Genomic DNA, 22,763 nt, shown 5'->3' on the forward strand with positions numbered 1-22,763 from the left:
ACAGGGGGATGATCACTTCCCTAGTCCTGCTGGCCACACTATTCCTGATACAAGCCAGTATGCTGTTGGCTTTCTTGGTCACCTGGGCACACTGCTGGCTCATATTCAGTCGGCTATCGACCAACACCCCCAGGTCCTTTTCTGCCTGGCAGCTTTCCAGCCACTCTTCCCCAAGCCTGTAGCATTGCATGGGGTTATTGTGGCCCAAGTGCAGGACCCGGCACTTAGCCTTGTTGAACCCCATACAATTGACCTCGGCCCATCTCATCATTGGCCTCAGCCTGTCCAGATCCCTCTGTAGAGCCTTCCTACCCTCAAGCAGATCAACACTCCCACCCAATGTGGTGTCGTCTGCAAACTTACTGAGGGTGCACTCGATCCCTTCACCCAGATCATTGATAAAGATATTAAACAGAACTGTCCCCAACACAGAGCCCTGGGGAACACCACTTGTGACCGGCCGCCAACCGGAGTAAACTCCATTCACCACTCTGTGGGCCCGGCCATCCAGCCAGTTCTTTACCCAGCGAAGAGTACACCCGTCCAAGCCATGAGCAGCCAGTTTCTCCAGGAGAATGCTGTGAGAAACCGTGTCAAAGGCTTTACTGAAGTCTAGATAGACAACGTCCACAGCCTTTCCCTCATCCATTAGGCGGGTCACCTTGTCGTAGAAGGAGATCAGGTTGGTCAAGCAGGACCTGCCTTTCCTAAACCCATGCTGGCTGGGCTTGATCCCTTGGTTATCCTCTACATGCCGTGTGATGGCACTCAAGATGATCTGCTCCATAACCTTCCCCTGCACACTTTAATATGTTATGGTGATCTGTTTTCTGAACTTAGCAATGCTAAGTAGTAAAAATGGACTGGTTAACCCCACAGACTTCAACTGATTTAGGACTGGCCCCAAAACTAGGGTGTAAATAATAAAAATTGAATTTATTAATCAGAAATCATTACCCAGTAAATGGTCTATATCTTCTACAGAGCTGAATGAACCATGGAAAAAAATTTATTATATTGTTTGTTAACTGATGGACAAGCATGACAAATTTGCCTTGAATATTAACATGACCGTCTCTAGTGGGAATTTTAATTTGGATTCTAGGCAGTTTGATGACACTAAGGCACTGTTTATATTTAGATAATTGCTTGACTTTTCAGATAAAAATAAAAAAGCATTAGATTTTGTAGTGATTTTCCCTCCTCCTATGTTTCCCCATTGTATTCAGTTGAAAACAAGTGTCATATCTCTTTTGAGAAAGATTAAATTATATCCCACTCATAAAATCATTTTAGATATAACATTTATTAAACCAATGACAGCTAACAGGTTCTGACCTCCCCCATTCCCAACATGTGTTGAAGAGTGGGCAAGTCAAAGGCATACTTTAGATGAGCCTGATGCACAGGAACAAGAGGGAAACCATCTTTCACTTCATAATTCCCTCCATTGTCCTTAGTGGGAACCCATACAGGGATTTCATGGTAGACCTCAGTGCTGTCATGCATGGTGATTCACCATTTTATTTTTTTGTTTTTCTTGTATAAGGGATCAGACTCTACTGCTGAAGAGGCAGAGACTTAATGCTTAATACCTGATTTTGCACTTCAATATTAGCTCCTGGATGTGGGTTTGGGGTTTGTTTGGGTTTTTGTGACTGTATATTCCTACCCCCTTAAAAATGCACCAATCACTGCCCCAACAGCGAGTAGGCTGGGGGTGCACAAGAAGTTGGGAGGGGACACAGCTGGGACAGCTGACCCCAACTGACCAAAGGGCTATTCCACACCATATGACATCATGCTCAGCATATATAAACTAGGGGAAGAAGAAGGAAGGGGGGAACATTTGGAGTGATGGCATTTGTCTTCCCAAGTAACCGTTATGCATGATGGAGCCCTGCTTTCCTGGAGATGGCTGAACACCTGCCTGCCCATGGGAAGTAGTGAATGAATTCCTTGTTTTGCTTTGCTTGTGTGCACAGCTTTTGCTTTACCTATTAAACTGTTCTTATCTCAACCCACGAGTTTTCTCACTTTTACTCTTCTGATTCTCTCCCCCATCCCACTGTGGGGGGAGCGAGCAAGTGGCTGTGTGGTGCTTAGTTGCCAGCTGGGGCTAAACCATGACAGTCCTTTTAGGCGCCCAACATGAGGCTTGAAGGGTTCAAGAAAACAACTGATTTGATTGGAATGTGCTAGATGGAATTTATAGCTGTTATTGCTGTTTAGCTATCAACTGACAGGCTCCTGTGCTTGCCATGGGGCTTGCTTGCCTTACTGTATATTAGAGTGCTCATTAGTGGCTGCTTTTTGCTTTCCATGCTCGCTGTACTGCTTATCATCTTACTCTGCTGTGCCTGGGAACATTCTGATAACAGCAATAGCCATATGCCTGGGCTGGCAGATGGCCAGGGCATCGCTGCTGTTTCTGTGCTGCTGTACTGGACAGGCTGGAACTCCAGTGTGAACTCGAGTCGAAGGGACTGTGACCTGTGGATAAGTCCACACAGGAGCAGGACACCCTGAAGCATCTGTGGCTGTGAATAAGTCCACAACAGAGCAGGTATATCTCTGTGGTTATGTCTGTGCCACAGCAGGTATACACCTCTGAAGGGATTACGGCCCAAGAGTAAGTCCATGCTGCAGCAGGTACACCTCAAAGATGTACACCTCAGAGATAGCTGAACACATGCCTGCTGAGGGGAAGTAGTGAATTATTTCCTTATTTTGTTTTGTTTGCACATGCAGCTTTTGCTTTCCCTATTAAACTGTCTTTATCTCAACCCACATGTTTTCTCACTTTTACTCTTCTGATTCTCTCTCCCCCGTGCCCCGGGGGGGGGGGGGGGGGGGGGGGGGAAGTGAGCAAGCAGCTGTGTGGTGCTGAGTTGCCTGCTGGGGTTAAACCACAACAGGCTTAAATTTAGAAAGAGATTAAGAAGTACTATTTTAGCTAGATAATTGGGGGGGGAATCATCAATTTTGCAACATTGCCTAATAACTCTCAGATAGTGGAGTTTTATAATTCATCACCCTTTTGTATATTTTTACAGATAGCTGATGATGTAAAAGAGCCCTTAGTTTTATATCCTGTTGTAGCACAGATTTATATGAGTGCACAAGTATTTTAATATTCTTAAACATGAAAAATTTGCCTTTTTTTTTTTAAAAATAAAACACCCAGAATAAAACTGGTAATTTCCAATTTTTTATTAATGCTAACAATAAACCTAAAGGTAAAAAAAAAACCAAACATAAGCAGTAGCTCTGGTCTAAAAATGTCATTTCAAGAAAGTGTTGCACAAATATGCTCAAAGTGTGTGTCCCTTAAATGACACTGATGATAGAATTTAAATTCTAACATTGCCACATAGCATTAGAAATTTCAGTTATTAAAAAGGGTGGTGCTGTTATTAGGAAAAAAATATTCTAATCATTGTCACTCAGCTATAAAGGAGTTCTGAGTATATGAACATAATGAGAGACAACCTTATTTTTTATATTTCCTATTAGTTTCAAGCAGAACTCAGGCACAAATGATTAACAGTGTTATTAATGGGCAAAAAACCCTAAAAGATCTTTCTCAATTCTCCATAGTTGGCAGTTACAAATTCAAAGCATTTTGATTTAATTTTATTTCACACGAGAATTCACACATTCATGAAGTCTACTGTTTGCATTATACAAGGAGTTAGATCAACTGTTTGGGTTGTCTATGTTAGTAGCATACACCATAAAACCTACTGTACAGTGAGAATGAGAATTTAGTAGTCTTCAGTACCTTTAACACCAACAGACAGGAACAGCATATATTGGACTCCTGAGTCCCTGGCTGCTAACCTAGTGAACCTTGCCTTAGGTCAAATGACATTTTGATACTAAATAATGATGACAGTCCATTTTGTCAGAGGTTCAGCTGTGTGCAGTATGCAGAAACAAGATGCTATGGCAGTGCTTCATTTCTGGAATGTTGAGGAGCTGTATTAATATCTTGCAAAGCTCTACTGACCAAAACACAAATAGCAGATAGTGATTTTCAACATCTGGTAACATTAGACTTCCAAGGAAACAGCAAGACGCACCTTATTGACCCCAGTTCAACAAACCAACCTTCAGATCCCAACTGCAAACCACTGAGTTATCTGGCTTTTAAAGTAATTCCCCTTCCCCAGTTTCCTCCCACCCCTACCAAAATGTGCAATCCCTGCCCCCACCCTATGTACTGGAAAATACCAGACAACTCGAACAGAAGTCACCAGTTACAATATTTTTTAAACAGTGTCTTGGAAAGACATTCATATCCTGTAAGTTATTGGCATTTTCTAAATTTAGGAGATTGTATTGTAGCTTCCCATCTGGAACCTAGCCCCAAGAAATCATTGATATAAACAAGAAAAAGGAACTGAAGGTGCTGAAACTTAGCTCTTGTGCTAATCAGTGGTGTAGCTCCAGAAATAGTTTTTTCCCCCCTATGTAGTTGATACAGAGCATATGTATTTCTATAGTCATTTGATCCTTATGGCTATTATTTTATACAAAGACACATATTAAATGTTTAAGTCACAAACAATCTTATGGCTTACAGTTAAAGCATTTAAAAGCATTTTTTTAAAAAAGTTTATTTTCCACAAGGTAGAACAATATGAAAAATTAAATTGTTTTCCACATAGTTTTCTTAAAACAGAGTCCATAAGGACATATCCAGCACCAAAAAAAAAAAATTAGACAGCCATAGAATATAATCTATAAAGCAAACATTTAATATTGCACTTTGTTTCTCTAATGCTTGGATTTTACTTTTTTTCCTAATTCAGATCAAGATTCTGTATCAAATATTGGTCTACAACTATGAACCTGTAATGCCTCTGAACAACTAACAAAGAAGTTTAAATGGGAAGTCTTTATTTGATAAGGTTTTAGAATTTTTCATTCTGATCACAGCCTGTGATGCAATGTCAATTACTACAACATTGGTCAATTCTGCTTCATATATAGTTTTCCATTATACTGGGATAAGTACTTTAATGCTATGTATATCAGCAATTGTTCCCTAGTCTGTTAAAATAACAACAAAGAAAAAAAAAGTAAAATCACCAAATGCCCTTTTATGCCAACAATCTTATCAACTTTTAAAATTTTGTCTGGTTGGAAAGGGTAGAAGGAAGGGACATTCACAAAATTGGCCAGCAGAAGACATCACCCAATTTCAAATTCTTGCTTGTCAAAGTCCAAACCTTTGAACTGAATCACTTAAAATGTGACTCATTTTAATCACCCTGTCATCATTTTTGAAACATGAAATATCTTTCATGTTCTCATAAAGGCCACTTATGGAAAAGCCTATTTTGTCATATATATGATGCCTTAAAAATAAGGCAGAACTTTGTAAGAATGAGCACAATGCAAAAACACCAGCTTTCCCTCTCCCCCTCCCTTCTGAGCTGTTTTATTGCACAAGGATATACACAATGGATTAGCTTTTAAGTAGTCAACATCAGATATGTCTCTGACAAGATTTTACATGATTTCTGAAAAGGGAATTTACATTTACCAATCTCTAGCATAAAAGCACTGGTCAAATCTAATGGCTCCATCATTCTTTTCTTCTTTAGGGTACACTCAAGGGGCGAGTGCTTTTTCTATATAATTTCTTGCATTCTAGATGAATGTATGTTTAAAGTTGTTGAGATTTTTTTGTTGTTGTTGTTTTAAAGCTCTCAGGACTAGCTCAGGAGACCATCAGAGCAATTCTCAGCAAACTAATTTGAGTATGGCTGGTAACACTGATACTCTGGCCTGGTTTTATTATAGTTTTAGTCTTACTATTTTTACAGTATCATAAACCCTGAAGATAATACAAAGTGCACAAACCGAGCTGTTGCTTAGTTGCCATAGTTCAAACTTCTACTCCAGTCTGAAATATACTTTCTACTGGAGACTCATTTTATATATAATTTTTGGTCATTAGGTAACTAAGTATTATTTAAAAAAAAAAAAAAAAGCCATAAACCAACAAACAAACCTTCTCCTTCCCATCCCTACTAGTTGAGATATCTCTCTGCCTATGAACCCTGGACAGCATATTACTATCCCCTTTTAAAGTTCTTTTCGCACTTTGCTGGTGTCTGCTGGTGCTGCTTTCACTTTGTAAGTTTTGTGCATGTCCCTATTCAAAATCCCCCTCAAAGAACAAAACCAAAACATGAACACAAAACAAAAGAAATAACTCAGTGCAATGTAACAAAACAAATAGCATTCTAACAGTTTGGCAAATGATGAGTTCACCTGAGATTAAGTGATCTTTAGGTAGTCTGTAACAAAACAAAAAATTATTGCTTTGCAATAGCAGTAGAAAGGCAACAAATTCTTAAAAGAAATCAAGAAGGTATACAATCTTGAAAAAGTCTCTTATTAGTTTCCTTCTGTTCTCTCTTCCCCCCACCCCCACATATCTGTTGCTTGTCTACTACAGTTGGCTGCAAAACATAAAGCAAGGATTGGCTTGAAGGCATGTGATGTTTGTAAATAAATCCATAATAGAATCCAAGCTGAAGAGGTGATACATGACCAGCCTACTAGGACAATTCTGAGCATGTGCATATGCAGATAAAGTCCAGGCTACATTAAATTTAAAAAAAAAAAAAAAAAAGTCAGTGCATTTGTCAGTCTTCATCGCTTTTTTTTTGTCAAAGCTTTCTTTTGTTCCTTGTTGTGCAGATTACAAACAATTAAGGGGGGGGGAACAACAGTCCATCATAAATGAGAAAAAGCTGTAGTAACGCTGAACTGTATAACATAAACAATAAGTATGTGCAAATTTTCAAATCATAAGCAGCAGCCATTCCTCTCTTACAACATGGTTTGAGTGTTTTGAAACATGTGACTGTATGCTAGTAAGGCTGCTCCTAGTATGTGCCACTATTTAAGGGGGGGCCTCAGGTTTTCAAGCATGTGGAGCAGTCCTATGACGTGCTGTAGGTGTCAAAGCATGATCACAGGTTGTTTTCATTTATTCACCATACAGGCAAGAGCAATACCATTTCCTTTAAAAGCAAGTCTCCACTATGACACCTTGATCTTCAACACAGCAGGTGTGATTCAAAACCCAAGTCAAGTCAGCTTTTTATGGATTCGTTCAACGAGAGGGGCAAGATGGTCTCTCCTCTGTGGGCTGATCTGGGTTTGGATCAATCTAACCAAAAGGGAAAACAAAAACCAAACCAAAACCCAAACCCAAACCAAAAAAGCCACAACAACCCAGTGCATTTTAGAATCAACTGCTAGAAATAAAAATCAAAATTCACAAGTTTAAGACAATTATAATGATATATGGCATTCCCAGTCCAAAGGTTATTGAAATAACTGAAAAACTTCTAGTCAGACAAAACTTTGGATAAAAATTAATAGAAATATTAGATACAGTGGAAGACTTTAAACTACAGGCCGATGGTAATTTAAGGATAAGCATGAATAACTAATATAAAACTTTAAAAATTTCTGCTTTACTAGCATAGAAGTCTTTTGAATTATCAGATATATACAAAAAAGATGACAACATATCACTAGAAACATAACTTAAGAAATATTTAATTGATTTGAGAAAAGTAGAGAAGTTTTGCTTGAAAAGGCAAAAAGTTATCAATAAAAAAATCATTCTACTTTTTAATTTAAAAATAATTAATTCTCAAATATCCTATGGGATGTTTCAAGAGTTCATGTGTTCTAAACCTTACCTCCTCTTCCTTTCTATAGGAGAAAGAAGGGGTACAGCCTGCTAACTTAGGTCTCAAAAACTGGATGGTAAGAATAGTTTAAGCGTACAGTGCATCTTTTAGACAACGTTGCATCAGTTAACTTCGTAAAGCCTTTTTTGGTGGTTTTTTTTTTTGTTTGGGGTTTTTTGTTTGTTTGGGTTTTTTTTTTTTAAAAAAAAAAAAAAAAAAAGCTTCTTTCTAAATCTTAAAGTACCCAAAATGAAAAGGACTCAGGACTTGTGCTCTAGAGTTACGCTATAGCAGAGTTCTTAGGAAAGTGTCTAGCACACAAAAAACCTCCCCTCTGCCCGCTCATTAGCGCAGCAGTGTTTCAAGGCTGGGGGGGGAGAAGAAATCGTGCTACTTTTCACCCACTTTTCCTTAAGTGGGTGAATTCAGGCAAAATTTGGCCAGAGGACAAGTTTTTTTTCTTTTGTCCTATATCACTGCTTTTTCTTGAAAAACATAAACATGAAAAGCTTTGATATCTGCATTCATGGTTATTCAGTGGCTGCATTTTTAGTTCTGTAAAGGACAAAAGTGTTGAAGAACTGTGTACTTCAGAAAACTTAAGTCACAAATGAATACCAGTATGTCACTTTTCTACATGAAGCTTCTGAAAGCCCTACATCCACAGAACTTAAACACACATGCAGTCAATACAGTTTAGTGGTTGCTATAAAATGTTAGGAAGCAGCAGAGGTAAAAGTTGAAACCTTTTTTATTTTTAATACACAAATTTAAAAAATGATGTTGCTAAAATGGTAAACAACACTTAGAAAACTTCCAGAAATTATTAGACTAGGGAAGAGTGCTGCCAAGGAAAATTACCTTCCAGGTCTGCAGCTCCAGGAAATAGCATGATAGAGAAGCCAAGGCACCTCACAGAGCACCTTTTAAATTTAAGGTTGCAGAGTTCATGTTAAAAATAAAAAAATAAAAAGGGGTAACCCATGCTGTAAAACAGGTATGGAAAACTCTTGATGCAATTCATCTGCATCTTACAAACAAAAATCCTCCCCAAAACCAACTTATTCCATGTTAATCATTTTAATGGTTTCTCCTTATTTTAGGAAGGAGAAAGAGCTTCCTAAACTTATTCCACAAGACAAAAAAAAAAAAAAAAAAAAATAAAATAATCAGACAAACAATACATGAATCATCATATTCTGACAGATATACCTACTTCTGAATATAGGGGTGGAGGCAGAAAACGGAACTCCTGGATGTATGCAAATAACGGTCCTTGAAGTGCTCTCTCAAAATCATCAAAAGCAGCTATAGGTGCAAGGCTGGACTGTCTGTTTTCCTCTGTAACCACTTCTGCATAGCTAGGAGGTGCTGAAGGGAGAAGGTACATGCAGTTCAAACAAGTTCCTATGCATGTCAAAATATATAACATGATAAATATTAAACTTTAATCACTATAAGATTCACCAGCAGGTAGGTGACTTGTTAAAAAATTGTTAAACAAAAAAGGGAGACTAGACTAGTTCATTTTATTCTAATATTAAGCTTATGTTCAAAAACAGACTGACCACTGTTTATTGTGGCTTAATTATCCCCTTAAAATTTAAAGCATACCAAAGATAATTTATTTCTGTACAGGTAGGAATGACAGAACATTGCAGTCCTCTGGACTCCAGAAGTCTCCAGGTCTGGGATTTGTACTTAAAAAAAACCCAGGATATTAGATACATGAAAACAGAAGGAAGGAAATACATAATTCTTTGTTTGGCCATAAGAGATTTCCCATAGAAAAGAATATTATTTTTAACAAAGCCTTAGCTACTAAGGCTGGTAAGAGACGCCAGAAACTGCTATTATGGGTTGCAATGCCTTATAACCAAGGATGCGATTGGGATACTGGAGGTGGAAGTAATGAAGTTGTGCACAAATAAAATGGCATCCTGTGCTTTCATTTCTGCCACCTTCCAAGGCAGCTGGATTTCACTGTCTGTCAGAGAGAGAAAGGCAGGGAGGGAAGAAACTCTGTTCTTCTACATAAGACAAACAGGTGGCAAAAAAACATCCACAACAGATTCCCTGTGGGCTTTCTTATGAAAGGATGTAATTTGACTCTGTTCGCAAGACTGCAATGAATAAAGCAGACAAAAATCAGAACAGACTACAATTTGATTGGGATTTGTACTGTCAAGTTACCTTCTGGTCTTTCAGGCAGTGTCAGACCAAGCCAATTCATGTTCATGCTACCCTGGCTGCTCACACTTGATGTTCTGCTACCAAACGGATGTAGAGGAATGGTACCAATGACCAGTGGTAAGTTAAGGAATAAATCCATGGCTCCTGGAATATCAACATATACCTGAAGAAAAATGAAACAAGTGTATGATTAAAATGTGGGGGTTTATCAGCACTTCATAAGCATTAGCTCAAGTTGTCTTTCCATGGAAGTTTCCAGGAGGAGCTTGTTTCAATAGTCTCTTTTAGGGCCCATACCCCTATGGAGACACAAGCTCTTCAAGTTAGAAGAAGAGTCTTATCATGAGCCCTCACATGGAAACACAGTCTACTCATTAAATGCTTGCTTAGTTGACACACAACTGTTTTAAGAACTTGCATGATTTAAACTAATTTTACTTACCAGATCTCCTGTCAGGACACTAATACCAGAACACGTATTTCTTTCATAACTAGTTATCACAAAATGCTGTGCTAGGAATTTGTATGGAATATTGGAAGCTACTCATTCTCAAGAGTGAAACAGACTGCCCAACATACCATCAGTGAATACTCCACACGGATTATACTACAGTCAAGGATTGAAGGGGAAACAGGTGGAATTTTCAACTGCTTGCCATTCCAGGTTTCTGTTTTGCCAGATGACAAGGATTCCCCACGGAGGTTGGCAACAAGCTGTTTGACTTCCTTCATTTTCCCTTTGGCATAGAATGCCTGTGTTTGGTAAATGGTTGCCTTTGGCACCACCATGCGGGAAGAGCAATTCTCAATCTCAGCAAAGATCTGAATTGATTCACCTGAAACAAAACAAAACCAAAAAAAACCCCAAACAAAACACCCAAACATATTTTCAAGTTCTCTTTACATTTACAAGGCAGCTTAAGCAAACTGTCACATTCTATTTACTGTTATAACTCACCAGATGCTGCTATCACAGCTCTACCTGGAAAAACATCCACTGATGCTAATAGAAGCAAGATCCCCATGAGCTGTTCAAAAAAAACCCAAAACAAACAAAAAAACCCCCACAAACAAACATGACACCCCCCCATTAAAAAAAACAAACACACACACACAAAAAAACTACACCAACCAAAAAAAACACCAACCCCAAACATACCAGTCTAATAGATGAGGTCCTTTAATAATCTAGAGATACAAGTAGTGCTGTCTTAGTTAACAGAGTATAGCGAGAAGATTGCTAAATGCAGACTGAGGTGGTAAAAATATCCTTAATGTTTCATTTATATAAAAACAGTAAGTACAAACTGTAGCTTTAAAAAGGAAGGAAAAGCATATCCTAGAATTACTTCTATTACATACCTGGGGTGTAGCCCTTTCTTTCAATTTTGGCACTTAAGGATATTGGGCCTGAGGTACAAAGCCAACAACATAGAGTCTTTTCTTTTGTGCCTGCTTGGGGTGACTGCAAGAAGAGAAAAATATTGTCCATTAAATTAGGAGCTCCATGAATCTCTTCAGGTATTTAAATCAACACAGGAAAATAATCATTTTCATAATGCACTTATTATTACATATTTTGATAAACAAAGCTACTTTCATAGGAAAAGTCTCAAGCAATTTGAACAGCATTATACAATGTTTGTCCTAATTCCGTTGCTGTATTAGTATTGCTTTTTCTGCCATCCTCCATACTACAGCCATACTTAAAACAGTTTTTAATACTAAAAGTAAATACTGTATAGCTTAAAACAAAAGGCTTCATAGCCTACACATCCCAACATACTGTTGCAGAGCTTTTCATTTAACTAACAGTAAATCAGAACATCTTCGCACTTTCCATTAAGCTGTATTTCAGAAACAAAATAACTAAGCGAAACTACTGTAATCTTGACTCCTGCTTTTTCCTCGGTTTCCGAATGATCCTGTTTCATCTATATTAAAAAGACTTATTTTACACAACATCAGGATTTGGGGCTTGATCCAAAGCCCATTAAAGTCAAATGAGAGACCTTCACTTTTAATGGAGTTTGTGCAAGGTCCCTTTGCAAGCCTGATTTTTCACCCATACACACAAGAAACCTATTTCAATGGACTTCTAAATTTTTTTTCCCTCTAGATTAAAATTTGAGGAAGGGATAAAATAAAGGAATCTTAGGCCAGACTGAAATCAAATCCTCATTGAAAGCAGTTGTGATATTAAAGTTATTTTGATAAAATGAAATTTCAGGAAAGGATTATACAGAATTGTGATGATTTCTCCCCATCAGTAGAAAACTATCCATATGGAAATTATCAATTATGCACTGCATTAAATTTTTTACTTTGCATTTTGAAGTTAGCAGTCCCTCACTAAAAATATTAAGAGTTGCACTGTTCCTTCCATAGATTATTCTTTATTTATAATTAAAGAGAAACAGTTCACCAAATTTTCTTCCTTAATGGGATTCTACAATTTAGTAGGATCGATTTAGATTGACAAATGTATTTTATGTATCGTAAAAATCAAGCAACTCCAAGTACAGGATAACTTAGCCTTCAAAATACCAGCAGTTAGAGTTGCTAAACTGATATAATACTTAAAAGAGCAGCTGTAGTTAAACTAGCAAATAAATATTAGGTAAAATTACATGTTGATGTTGTTTCAGTTATTATACTTCATTATTTTTACGCCAGAAGAAGAATGAGTAATTCTGTCAAGTTCTTACCAGTAATGAAGGAGTGTTGATATCTATATGTTCAAAGACTGTAAATTCCTTCTTTAATTTTACTGGTAGAAGCCAAGGCCTATGCAATTCAGCTTTCACCCAATAGCGCACACTGCCATGTCTGCCTTCGAATGAGGTAGCAAGTGGTCTGTGCAGGACAAAGGTCAAAGTTGAATAAATTTTTTCTCTCTTTCCAATAATGATACAATTGATCAGATTGGGAATTAGTACGTAGAACTGTATTTTTAGTGCATCATAATAAGCATAACTTATTTGCAAAGTTTCCATATCTCAGAAAAAAAAAGTAAGATTAAAGTTGGGAGAAAATATCATCTCCAATTCATCCAACAGTAGTTTTGTAGAAGTTTTAAGAATCAATTAAAGAACTGTGCTAGAAAATGCCAGAAGAGTACACATTTCCTTTAGACTTAAGAGGCCACTTTCAAGTGTAGAATAAAGCACACCCTTTTAAGGTCAAATTAAGACCACCAAATAAAATTAGCATTAGTACCATCCAATTATTGTTTTGGACATTGTATTCTGTAAATAATTGTGTATTATTTACTTGGCTGGTATCTCAGTGGTTTATTTTAGCTATAACTGAGTGCTTTTGTAGTTTGATTTGCCTTAAGTACGGTAGTTAAATATTTCAATTTAGAGTTCTGAATAGAGAGAGGCTATTCTGAGCATCTTCTAATTTTCCTTTACCCTGATGAGGCCATCTTAAAATATTTATATATATATATAAAAAAGATAAAGACTATTCTGCTCTGAACACTGAAAGACAAAGGAAGTCCTTTTGGGGAGTTGGGGGGGGGAGAGATGTGGAAAGGGACTCCAAACCTTTCAGCATTACCCTTTTTTCCTCCTCTCCCTCCCTCCCCCAACATCATAAGATGAAGGACATCGGATTTTTATATTCCGGTCATGTCCAGTTAACTGTAACTTGTCTTTTCCTAACATTTTTTGCCTTTAATCTCAAAGGAAGAATTTTTATATTGCACTATGTTTGAAATGCATCGTAATAAAAGGTAAGTTATGGGCAAAGCTTCCCTCCCTAACTTCTGTAGGGAATAATACTAGCTGTGCTAGTACTTTACTAGAATGATTCTTTCTGCTACAGGTTTGACATCTCTATTTGCACACCTGAAATGTTTACTTTTTTTTTTTTTTCTTAAAAACACAAATGAAAGGATTTTCTAATCAATCTTCAATGTTTCATCCTGCCCCAGTATCCTTTAAGGCAAAAATCACCAAGGCCAGTCAGTGTCCTGGTTTTTTTTGGTCCCGTCCCGTCCCCCCCCCACACACACACTATTGCTTTGTATTTGGTTGTACTGGGTCTGGCTGGGATGGAGTTCGCTTTCCTCTTAACAGCCCATATAGTGCTGTGCTTTGTATTTGTGGCTAGAACAGTGTTGATAACACACCAATGTTTTAGCTATTGCTGAACAGTGCTTGCACAGCATCAAGGCTCTCTCTCCAACACCCCATTCCCAAAGGCCAATAGGCTGGGTGCGGGCAAGAGGTTGGAGGGGACACAGCCAGGACAGCTGACCCAAACTGACCAAAGGGATATTCCATACTGTATGACATCATGCTCAGCAATAAAAGCTGGAAGGGGGGGGGGGGGGGGAGGGGGGGGAGGGAGACAGACAGGGCTGACACAGACATTCATGGTTATAGTGTTTGTCTTCTCAAGCAACCACTACACATACTTAGGCCCTGCTTTCCAGGAAGTGGCTGGACATCTGCCTGCCATTGGGAAGTAGTGAATGAGTTCTTTTTGCTTTGCTTCTATGTACAGCTTTTGTTTTTCTTATTAAACTGCCTTTATCTCAACCCACAAGCTCGTCCATCTTATTTTCTCTCCCTGTCCTGTTGATGAGGGGGAGTGAGAGAGCAACTGCATGGAGGGCTGGCAGCCAGCCAAGGTCAACCCACCACATCGGTTTTGTTTTAAATAAATTTTGGAAATATTCTATGGATATAAAATAGCAAGAAACAGTAAGGAGGCAGTGTCAAACTAGTGTTCTTCAGGCCTTTTATTACCAGCCTTCATTTTTTCAGTATTATCAAAGATGGCTTCATAGTTATTCCTTCAAGTCACTTGAAGAGAACTTTAGTGTTTTAATCAATGCTTGTGCTATTTTACTGGTCATCTATTTAATCTCAAACATAATATTCCATATTCACATCTACTGTTTTGTTCTTTCATATTTGAACATCCCTTCCAACTCAAGGGAATATCGGTATCACCCTTATCACTTCTTATAGAAGAGATTTTCATCTGAACCTTACATTGACTTCTAAAAGTCTCCATATGTATGGGTCTTCTTCAGCATTCCAATAATATCTACTGTAAAGCCCTGTGCTATTCACTGAAACTGATCCGTAAAAGCGTTTATCATCTACAAGTTCTGCTAAAGCCAGCCCCTCTAATAAGTAGATGGTTTATTAGCTTTAATATTAGGTATTCGTCTAATATTCTGCCAACTTTTTTTTAATCTTAATGACTTCAGCACTTGGCTTTTACAGTAAAAGGCTCCTCCTGCCTCCCTTCTTTTTCATCTATTTCCAGACTCTCTCTGTTCCTTTATATTTAATTTTCCTGCAACTTGTGTTTTAGCTAATTCCCATGTTGGTAACTCCTCTATGTATAAATCTTCCCTTCACAATGTATACATTAGACACCTCAAACTTTTGCGTGTGTGTGTGTGTGTGTGTGGCAATTTATCTTACAACTTCTGCTATCACTCTTGCTTCAACCTTTGCTTTCAGAGACAAGCGGGATTAGGTATGGGAATGTTTCTTGCTTCATCCACCCATCCATTTGCTTATTTCCATCCTGGCTTTTTGCATAAAGGTCAGCCTGAGTACATACATCCTATTTAAACTAGAAAAAAAATCTCTTATTTTGTTCAAATGTGGTTAAGCTTGCCACATCTGTTTCAGACTGAGCCCGAACAGTTAAGCTGTTATCTTATCACTAGTTCTGATGGCCTGCATGGCTCCAGTAAAATCTTGTTTCATTTAGAAGACACCTCAGCCACTCTGCAGGACTCAAATGACACTAATTCCCCTCCCTTCTCCTGTGAAGGGGTAAAATACCACAAGACATAATGAGTCAGTAGACCTCAGTCAAAAGAGAGAGTAACCAACTGGGTAACAATGAGCTCCTGTTTTGTGAAAAACTCTTAACCAGTTTAAAAGCAGCCTCTTCAGTTTAATGAGATTATGTCCTCTATTGCATGTCTGAGCACAACTCCTACTGCCATTGAAAAGGTTTCCCCTCCACCCACAAGAATTTTTCTTAAGCAGGTATGTATCTTAGCCTTCTCTCACACAAGCTGTGTACTGCATGTAAGTACTTACATCTGTGGAAGCTCAAAGCTGAATGCATATTCATGCCTTCCTGAATGAATGGTGTGAAGGCCTTCTTCAGAATTGTCATCATCTAGGAGGGAAAAACCCAATATGCTATTCCACCTGTGAACATTTTACACAGCATAATATATTATATAGGTTTCTTTTCCAGAATAAGAGGGATTTATACATTCTTTACAATACTAAGAACATGGTGTCCCAGAAACAAGTCTCTCCAGTCCATTTGTATTAACTGCTAGATGTATGGCCGCAGAATTTTTAAGGTTAGGTGAGATTCCAAGATTCACCTTACATAAAAGCAGAAGTTACCTTGTTTTAATTTATGATCTTGATTCCAAGTACTGACATAGTTGTAACTGCTGCCATTTCAAGGTCTGCCTGAAAGATCTGTAATGGAAACTGTGTTTTCCAATATGATTTCTAGTTAAAACTTAAAATGAAATAGAGCTCTCTAATAGTATTAAGTGATATTAGCATTAAGTCTGCTACATTAATAGATTAAATTTAGTAATTCAGCTTCCTTCTATCTCCTGCCTAGCAAGCGTCCAAAAATTGATAAATAAACACACACCACACACACCACACACACCACAAAAAAACCACAAAAAAACCACAAAAAAACCACAAAAAAACCACAAAAAAACCACCTAGAAAGTACCAAACAAATTCAGGGGCACAAAAGGTGGCAAGCTGTCCAGTTAATGTTGTTTAGAGCCAATGTATCAAAAATTCAAAGTTTAGCTCGATTTTGCTTGTATAGCAAAGACCCAAACATTTCCTAATTTCAACAAGAAAGCTGACCTTGGTTTATAGTCATGATTCCTTGTATTGCTTCAAATGCTCCAACAAATTTGTGGTTTGTTCTGATATAATTACCATAAAACCAGAAAAACGCTGATTCCATCAAAACAGAAAGTTATTTAGAGAAAATAATTGAGCATCTCGTATACAAAAGGGTTGGGGTAATAAAAACACATATAGTGGGATTATGCAAAAGACACTACCTATTGTTAATAGTCTGAAACATCATGAAGGAACGTTGGTACATTTTAAGATTTTTCTAGTTCCCATTGTCCTACAAAAATGCTGATGCTCTAATTTCTTTAGTGCACCAGAAATGCTGAAACAAACCTATGCAAAAATATAAAAAACACTAGAATGCTATTTACACAAACGCATCCTCAGCACGTAATGTCATGAAATAAGAATCTTCAATACACTGAAAGAGCAAAACAATGTGTATAATGCTTTTTTTGTTAAAAAACACTTGGAGGTTTTTGTTTGTTTGGTTTTTAAAAAAATTTAAAATAATCCTCTTTTCCTTGCACATAAGTTTTTTCATCCCTTCTTCACTTCCTTCCTGCCAGATCAGCAGTCCCATTGAGCCTGAGCAGCAGCAGCAGCACTGTGGTAAACAAGTACTGAGCTGTCAATCACAGACTAGACTGGAGCAGGAGAGGATTGGCCTAAACAGGCACGAGCAGATCCCCTGCCAGCCACTCATATACATACAGTATACATTACACCCCACCACATTTGCTCAGCAACTCTGCTCACAGCCTAGCCTGACTACCGCAGAGGTAAGGAGAGAGGGAGGGGCGCCACCCACGCCTCACCATCCGGTCTCCTCATACCACAGGGCCATGCCGCTGGCTTGCCCCGGCCTGCCCTGCGCTATGTGCAAGGCCCTGCACTCCTCTCAGGAACATGTGCTGACCATTACTGAAAGGCGATTACGGATAGTGCTGGCCAGGGGTGCGGGAGGGGAAAGACAACCGAGTGAGGGATGCAAGAGGCTGCTGGGCCATGTGTCCCAATGGCCGCTCCTGCTCGCAGCCCCTTGCTGGCCTAGTGGATGTGCGCGGCAGGAGCTTGAATGCTTCTGTCTGTCCCCAGAGATGGACTTTCCCAAGAAAGGCAGCGTGCCCTCTGAGCCGTCAAGGCCGACATTGCCAGGCAGGCCCTGTTCCCAACAAAAAGGGACCAGGGTGACAGCACTCCTCCTCAGCAGTGCAGCGCCCCCAGCGTCCTACCAAGGCCGCGATCGGATCCATAACGGAGGGGGGAAGGCAGGCAGCAAGGGAGAAAGCAGTAACTGCTGAATTGAAACACCCCACCCCCCGGTTTCCCAGCAAGATAAACTTGTACTCCTCACTTCACAGCTAGTGCCCTCCCCCACCGCGCATACTCTGTAACTCCTCAGGGAAGCGGGGCCCGGAGCGCCCCCAACCCCGCACAGGGCTGACCTCGGGGTGGCCAGAGCCCGTTCGCCTCGCCTCGCCCCGCCCCCAGCACACACCAGAGTGCGGGCAGGGGAACCTGCTCCCTCAGCCTCACTCTTCCCCCACGTCCCAGCCCCCTATAGTCAGCGGCTGGCATCGCCTTAGCAACAGGCTAACAAACCCCAGCAGGCCAATGACAAGGCGGGAACAGGGCGTGGCCTTCCGGATTATGCTAGGGTAGGTATGTGTTGAGTTAAACTTCACTCCGTGCGGCGAGTGTTCGCAGTCCTGCCCCTGCAGCCGAGGGAGGGGCAGTGGCGTCCCGGGACAGCTGCTTAAGTTTTTACGTGCCGCACATGCAACGGTGCGCACCCTGTCTCGCTTCTGGTGTCGGAACGTGTCAGATCTGTCCCTTCCCTGCTACCCTTTGTTCCCTTTCCAGCCAAAACCAAGCACCTACTATCGGGGTCAGCATTTGGATCTACAGTCCACGTGCAAAATCATTGCTGCTGCTGCTGCTTAAGCAGACAGTTAGAAGCATGGGGTCGCCCTCCTACTTGCAAGCATACATCCTGTTATGAACGACTCATGCACGTCTGCACGTTTCTGTCATCTGCAAACCAGAGATGAACGAACTTTCACATGAGAGAATTATTTCTAAGGCGACAGTATAAAGAACGTTTGAGCTACAAAGCCACCTCATGAGTGACCCGTGCTTGCTTGCATCACGATAACATAATTAAAATCAATAGCAACTCCACTCTGCTACAGTATTTATTTCAGAAGTGCTTAATAAAAGGCTCAATGCAATCTATAGTCGAACTTCTTTAAAAATTGCATTTTACTGCAGAGGATCTCTGCAGTAAGTATGCTGCATATTTAAAACAAAAACAAAACAACACACCAAAACACCCGACCCAAATTATGTAATCAGTTTTAACATTTTCTTGTGCTAGGAATTAAGTCATCGCCACCACCTGACGTGTGCAACCAATCTGCGGAGAGAAGGAGTACTCCCTCCCTTCTCCCCAGGACCGGTCCCAAACAGGATTGAACCGCTTCTAACAAAGGGTGGAAACTTCAGAAAAAAAACAAGCTTAGAGTCCCTTATACTTTCACAACGTAACTATGCAAACAATAGATTACCAAACTTAAGACCCACAATCCCGCTCACAGTGTAATACCCCATTTCCATACCCAAAATAAGGGAATTTGCAGGGTACTTTCCGTTTCCATAGGGGCTTAGCAGACCAGGTTCCAGAACTCCCCAACTCAGAAGCGATGCTCCGATCGTACAACCATGAACTCTTATTTGGCCTTTCAGACAGATTTTTACATTTGGGTCCCCCATAGAGGAGTTGAATAAAAGAAATGAAAGTAATTTACAAGTATACTAGTTTAGAACAAAGGAAGAGATGGAAAATTACAGGTGGGGTGGTGATAGCATGTCAAAGTAAGCCACAGAGAATCTTTTATCTGCCAACAATGAACCAACCTTAAAAAAATCATCGCATATCAGTCTTAAAGTCAGACCTGTATCTATTATGTGTCAAAAAGTCTAGTGTTATGTTTTAATTACACTTATGATTCGATAGGATGCTACCAAGAAAGTAATTTACCGCATATCTGGTTTTGATTTAACAGTTATTTTTCCCCATAGAGAAACAAATCCTGCTAATATCACCAAGAAAAAAAAAACGACATTGCAGATAAAAAAAAAAACTGTATTAAAAAATGCAAATCCTTATGAAAAGACTCTGTTAAAAGGCAGGTATTTTATGAAAGTCCTGTTTGCAGGTACTTTGAAAATGCACCTTAACACGGTTTTAATATTAAGTAAACGTTCAAATAATCAAAAATAAAGCCTAAGAACGTAACCGGCATTTCCTCATCTTTAGAAATAGCGAACTCTATGAGACCGCATATTAAAAAGGGATAAACCAGGACGATGCAAAGATGTGTCTTTTTCTGGAAAAACGTCTGCGTGTAGCGAATGAATAAGTGAAAAGCTTACCTCTTTCGTGCCCGAGTAGAACGTCCTTATGGTTAAAATACTCTACTTCTTCAGTGTAATTTTGTGTATAGGCAGTGTTGGATCCAGCATTTCTAGATTCAGTCCAACGTACTTTCGCATGTCCTCTTGCATGAATTTTAAGAGATTTTACTTTAATTTCCCCAGTAACTTCTAAATTGACCCTTCCTGAGACTGTGTCCCCGCTAGAATAGACGGGGAGACTGCTGTCATTGAGACAGTCAAAGCTTATTGCCAAACTCTTCACCTTCCCCAGCACCATATTTTATAACAAAGTGTATAAAAATATACTGTAAGGAAAAAAAAAGTCAAGGTCTCGTACAAAATGCGATCTTCACTTTACACCGAACAACGCCTCTGCCGCGCAAAGAGCCTGCCAACAAGATCAGCGCGTCCCCTACAAATGCTTCATCGGAATTACTGATAAAACCCCAACTTCAGTAATAGTAGTAATAATAGTAGTAGTAGTAGTGGTAGTGGTGGTGGTGGTGGTGGTGGTGGTGGTGGTGGTGGTGGTGGTGGTGGTGGTGGTGGTGGTGGTGGCGGCGGCGGCGGCGGCCGCCCAGCGCTGCGATCTCCTTACAAAGACAGCTACCCACACGCTGCCAGCTCACTTTAAGAACAGCTTTGTGAAAAACAACCCCGCCGCGCATGCGCGAGTCGAGTCGTGGCGGCAGTTTCCTCCGCCGCTTGCGCGTATCTTCCCTGTCGTGTGCGGTTTTCTTTTGTTATTGCTCCAGTCTTGCGCGGAGAGCCGGAGTATTCCCTGGTGGAGCCAGGGTTCTGCTGCGAGCCCGCAGTGCGGTGTTGAGATAGGTACTGAAGAACTGAGAGAAAAGCGTCTGTGGCGGTAGATGTGAGGGTTCCTTGTCCGGAGGGCTTCGACGTCTCGTTTCGTCTCGTCTCACTGCCTGGCACGGCCTGGGGGCCCTGGCTGGCTGGCCGGGAGGTGTCTCGGAAGGAGCTAGCAGCTGAAATCGGGCAGTGGGCGGTGAGCGCCGGGCCCCGGAGTCTGGCTGCGGCCGGCACGGGTTCTCTCCCTCAGCCACGGGTTGCCTGGCTAACAGCAAAAATAGCAACGATTCTGTCGGGGAAATCGCTCGGCATGTCGCTCAGTTACAGATCTCGCCCAAAGCTTTTGCTCGTGAAGCGGCTAGTCCTGAGCAGGTTGTAGGCAGGGAGCCGGGCCGAGGCGGGCAGGTGAGCGGGGCACGGCCGCCTTTGCCGGCCTGGCCCTTCCCCCTCTTCCCCCCTCCCAGCAGCACCCGCCGTATTCACTGAGGGGTGAGGGTACAAAAGCGAGGCATTATGCAAAAGTAAACATTTAAACCTCTATCAAGGTAAAGTTTCCTATGTTAATCCTTTTAAATATAATTGTTCTACAGTATCTTAGTTTGGGGTCTGGTTTGTTTGCTGCCGCTGCTGTTTTTTTCCCCTGTGGTGCCATTTCTTGGATAAAGGAATGGCACCATTTCTTCCATTCATGGAGTTCAGACAGGAGGGTCACAATTCCTGTCCTTCCAGTTCTGGGTTCATTGCCACCATGGATCCACCACATCTGTCAGTGTGGATCTGCACGGAATTTAAAGTGCACAGCAGTTGCCTTCTGCAGGTCCTCGAAGATCTGTGAAGTTTAAAGACCCAAATCTTGCTAACCAAGTGGATATTCATATGGATTTGGGGGGAAGGAAGGGGACCTTCTTACATAATTTGGATATGGCATTATGGTGTTTTCTCATTTATTTTTTTAATACAGATGATGTATTTTGTATACTTGCTAGGTTCGCCCATTCCAGGCTTGTTGGAGATGGATAAAACATTTTAGTTTGGTGGTGTAACACCACCACCCCACACCCCCCCCCCCGCATTATATATGATCTACAGACAGTGTAGCCCTAACTTGCCTTTCTCTCTCAGTAGAATTGCTGTCTCTTGCCAAGCCATTTTTGGACACGCAACTTCAGAATAACATGGCTGCTGTCATGATGTGGGATGTGTTCTAAGCATTTCATGCGAGTAGGCTATTAGGAAGATCACTTCATTTGTGAGCCAACTTGTAGTATATTAGATTTGAGCAACATGCAGACAGTTGGAATCCTGATCATATGTCATACTGGGCAGCAGACAGCTCTTTCCAGTTTCTGGATTATAGTCTGGCAGAAAATGCAGTGAATGGTAAACCCTACTTCTCAGACATATTGGATATGTTGAGAACAGTACTGATAAATCTAAGTTTCACTGCAACAGTGGCACAGTAGCAATTCAGAGCAATTTCTGGGGCTGGAGACATAGTTCAGACTTCTTGGATGTTTTTCTAAACGCATAGAACTAAATCCATTGACATTTCTGGGAAATTTGGATTTCTATGCAATGCAAAAATCCACAATCTTTGAAGCTCTCTAATTTGCATATATTGATATGCTGTTGTTCTGAGTTAATTAAAAGATATCCTGAGTGATCAGATGTACTGATTTACATGAAAGTGACGCAGTTT

General features: G+C 40.2%; 1 protein-coding gene across 5 annotated transcripts; it reads right to left on the minus strand.

Annotated features, from left to right (window-relative positions):
* Positions 1-3,225: 3,225 nt before the first annotated feature.
* On the minus strand, positions 3,226-20,795 carry LOC142402909 (arrestin domain-containing protein 3-like). 5 transcript variants are annotated; one of them, XM_075488849.1, is made up of 8 exons: positions 20,252-20,794; positions 16,004-16,085; positions 12,629-12,776; positions 11,283-11,385; positions 10,500-10,756; positions 9,921-10,083; positions 8,944-9,098; positions 3,226-4,004 (listed from the first exon to the last, which is right to left on the minus strand). In XM_075488849.1, exons 1-8 carry the CDS (start codon positions 20,529-20,531, stop codon positions 3,987-3,989), a joined length of 1,206 nt encoding a protein of 401 aa, XP_075344964.1. In that variant the 5' UTR covers positions 20,532-20,794; the 3' UTR covers positions 3,226-3,986. The 5 variants fall into 5 exon arrangements, with proteins under 5 accessions (XP_075344964.1, XP_075344967.1, XP_075344962.1 ...); XM_075488852.1 differs by having other exon boundaries at positions 3,226-4,007; XM_075488847.1 differs by lacking the exon at positions 3,226-4,004 and adding an exon at positions 5,993-6,621 and having other exon boundaries at positions 20,252-20,795.
* Between the last annotated feature and the right edge of the window lie 1,968 nt (positions 20,796-22,763).

This window comes from Mycteria americana, assembly GCF_035582795.1.
Source record: "Mycteria americana isolate JAX WOST 10 ecotype Jacksonville Zoo and Gardens chromosome Z unlocalized genomic scaffold, USCA_MyAme_1.0 Scaffold_18, whole genome shotgun sequence".
NCBI classification, from domain to species: Eukaryota; Metazoa; Chordata; class Aves; order Ciconiiformes; family Ciconiidae; genus Mycteria; species Mycteria americana.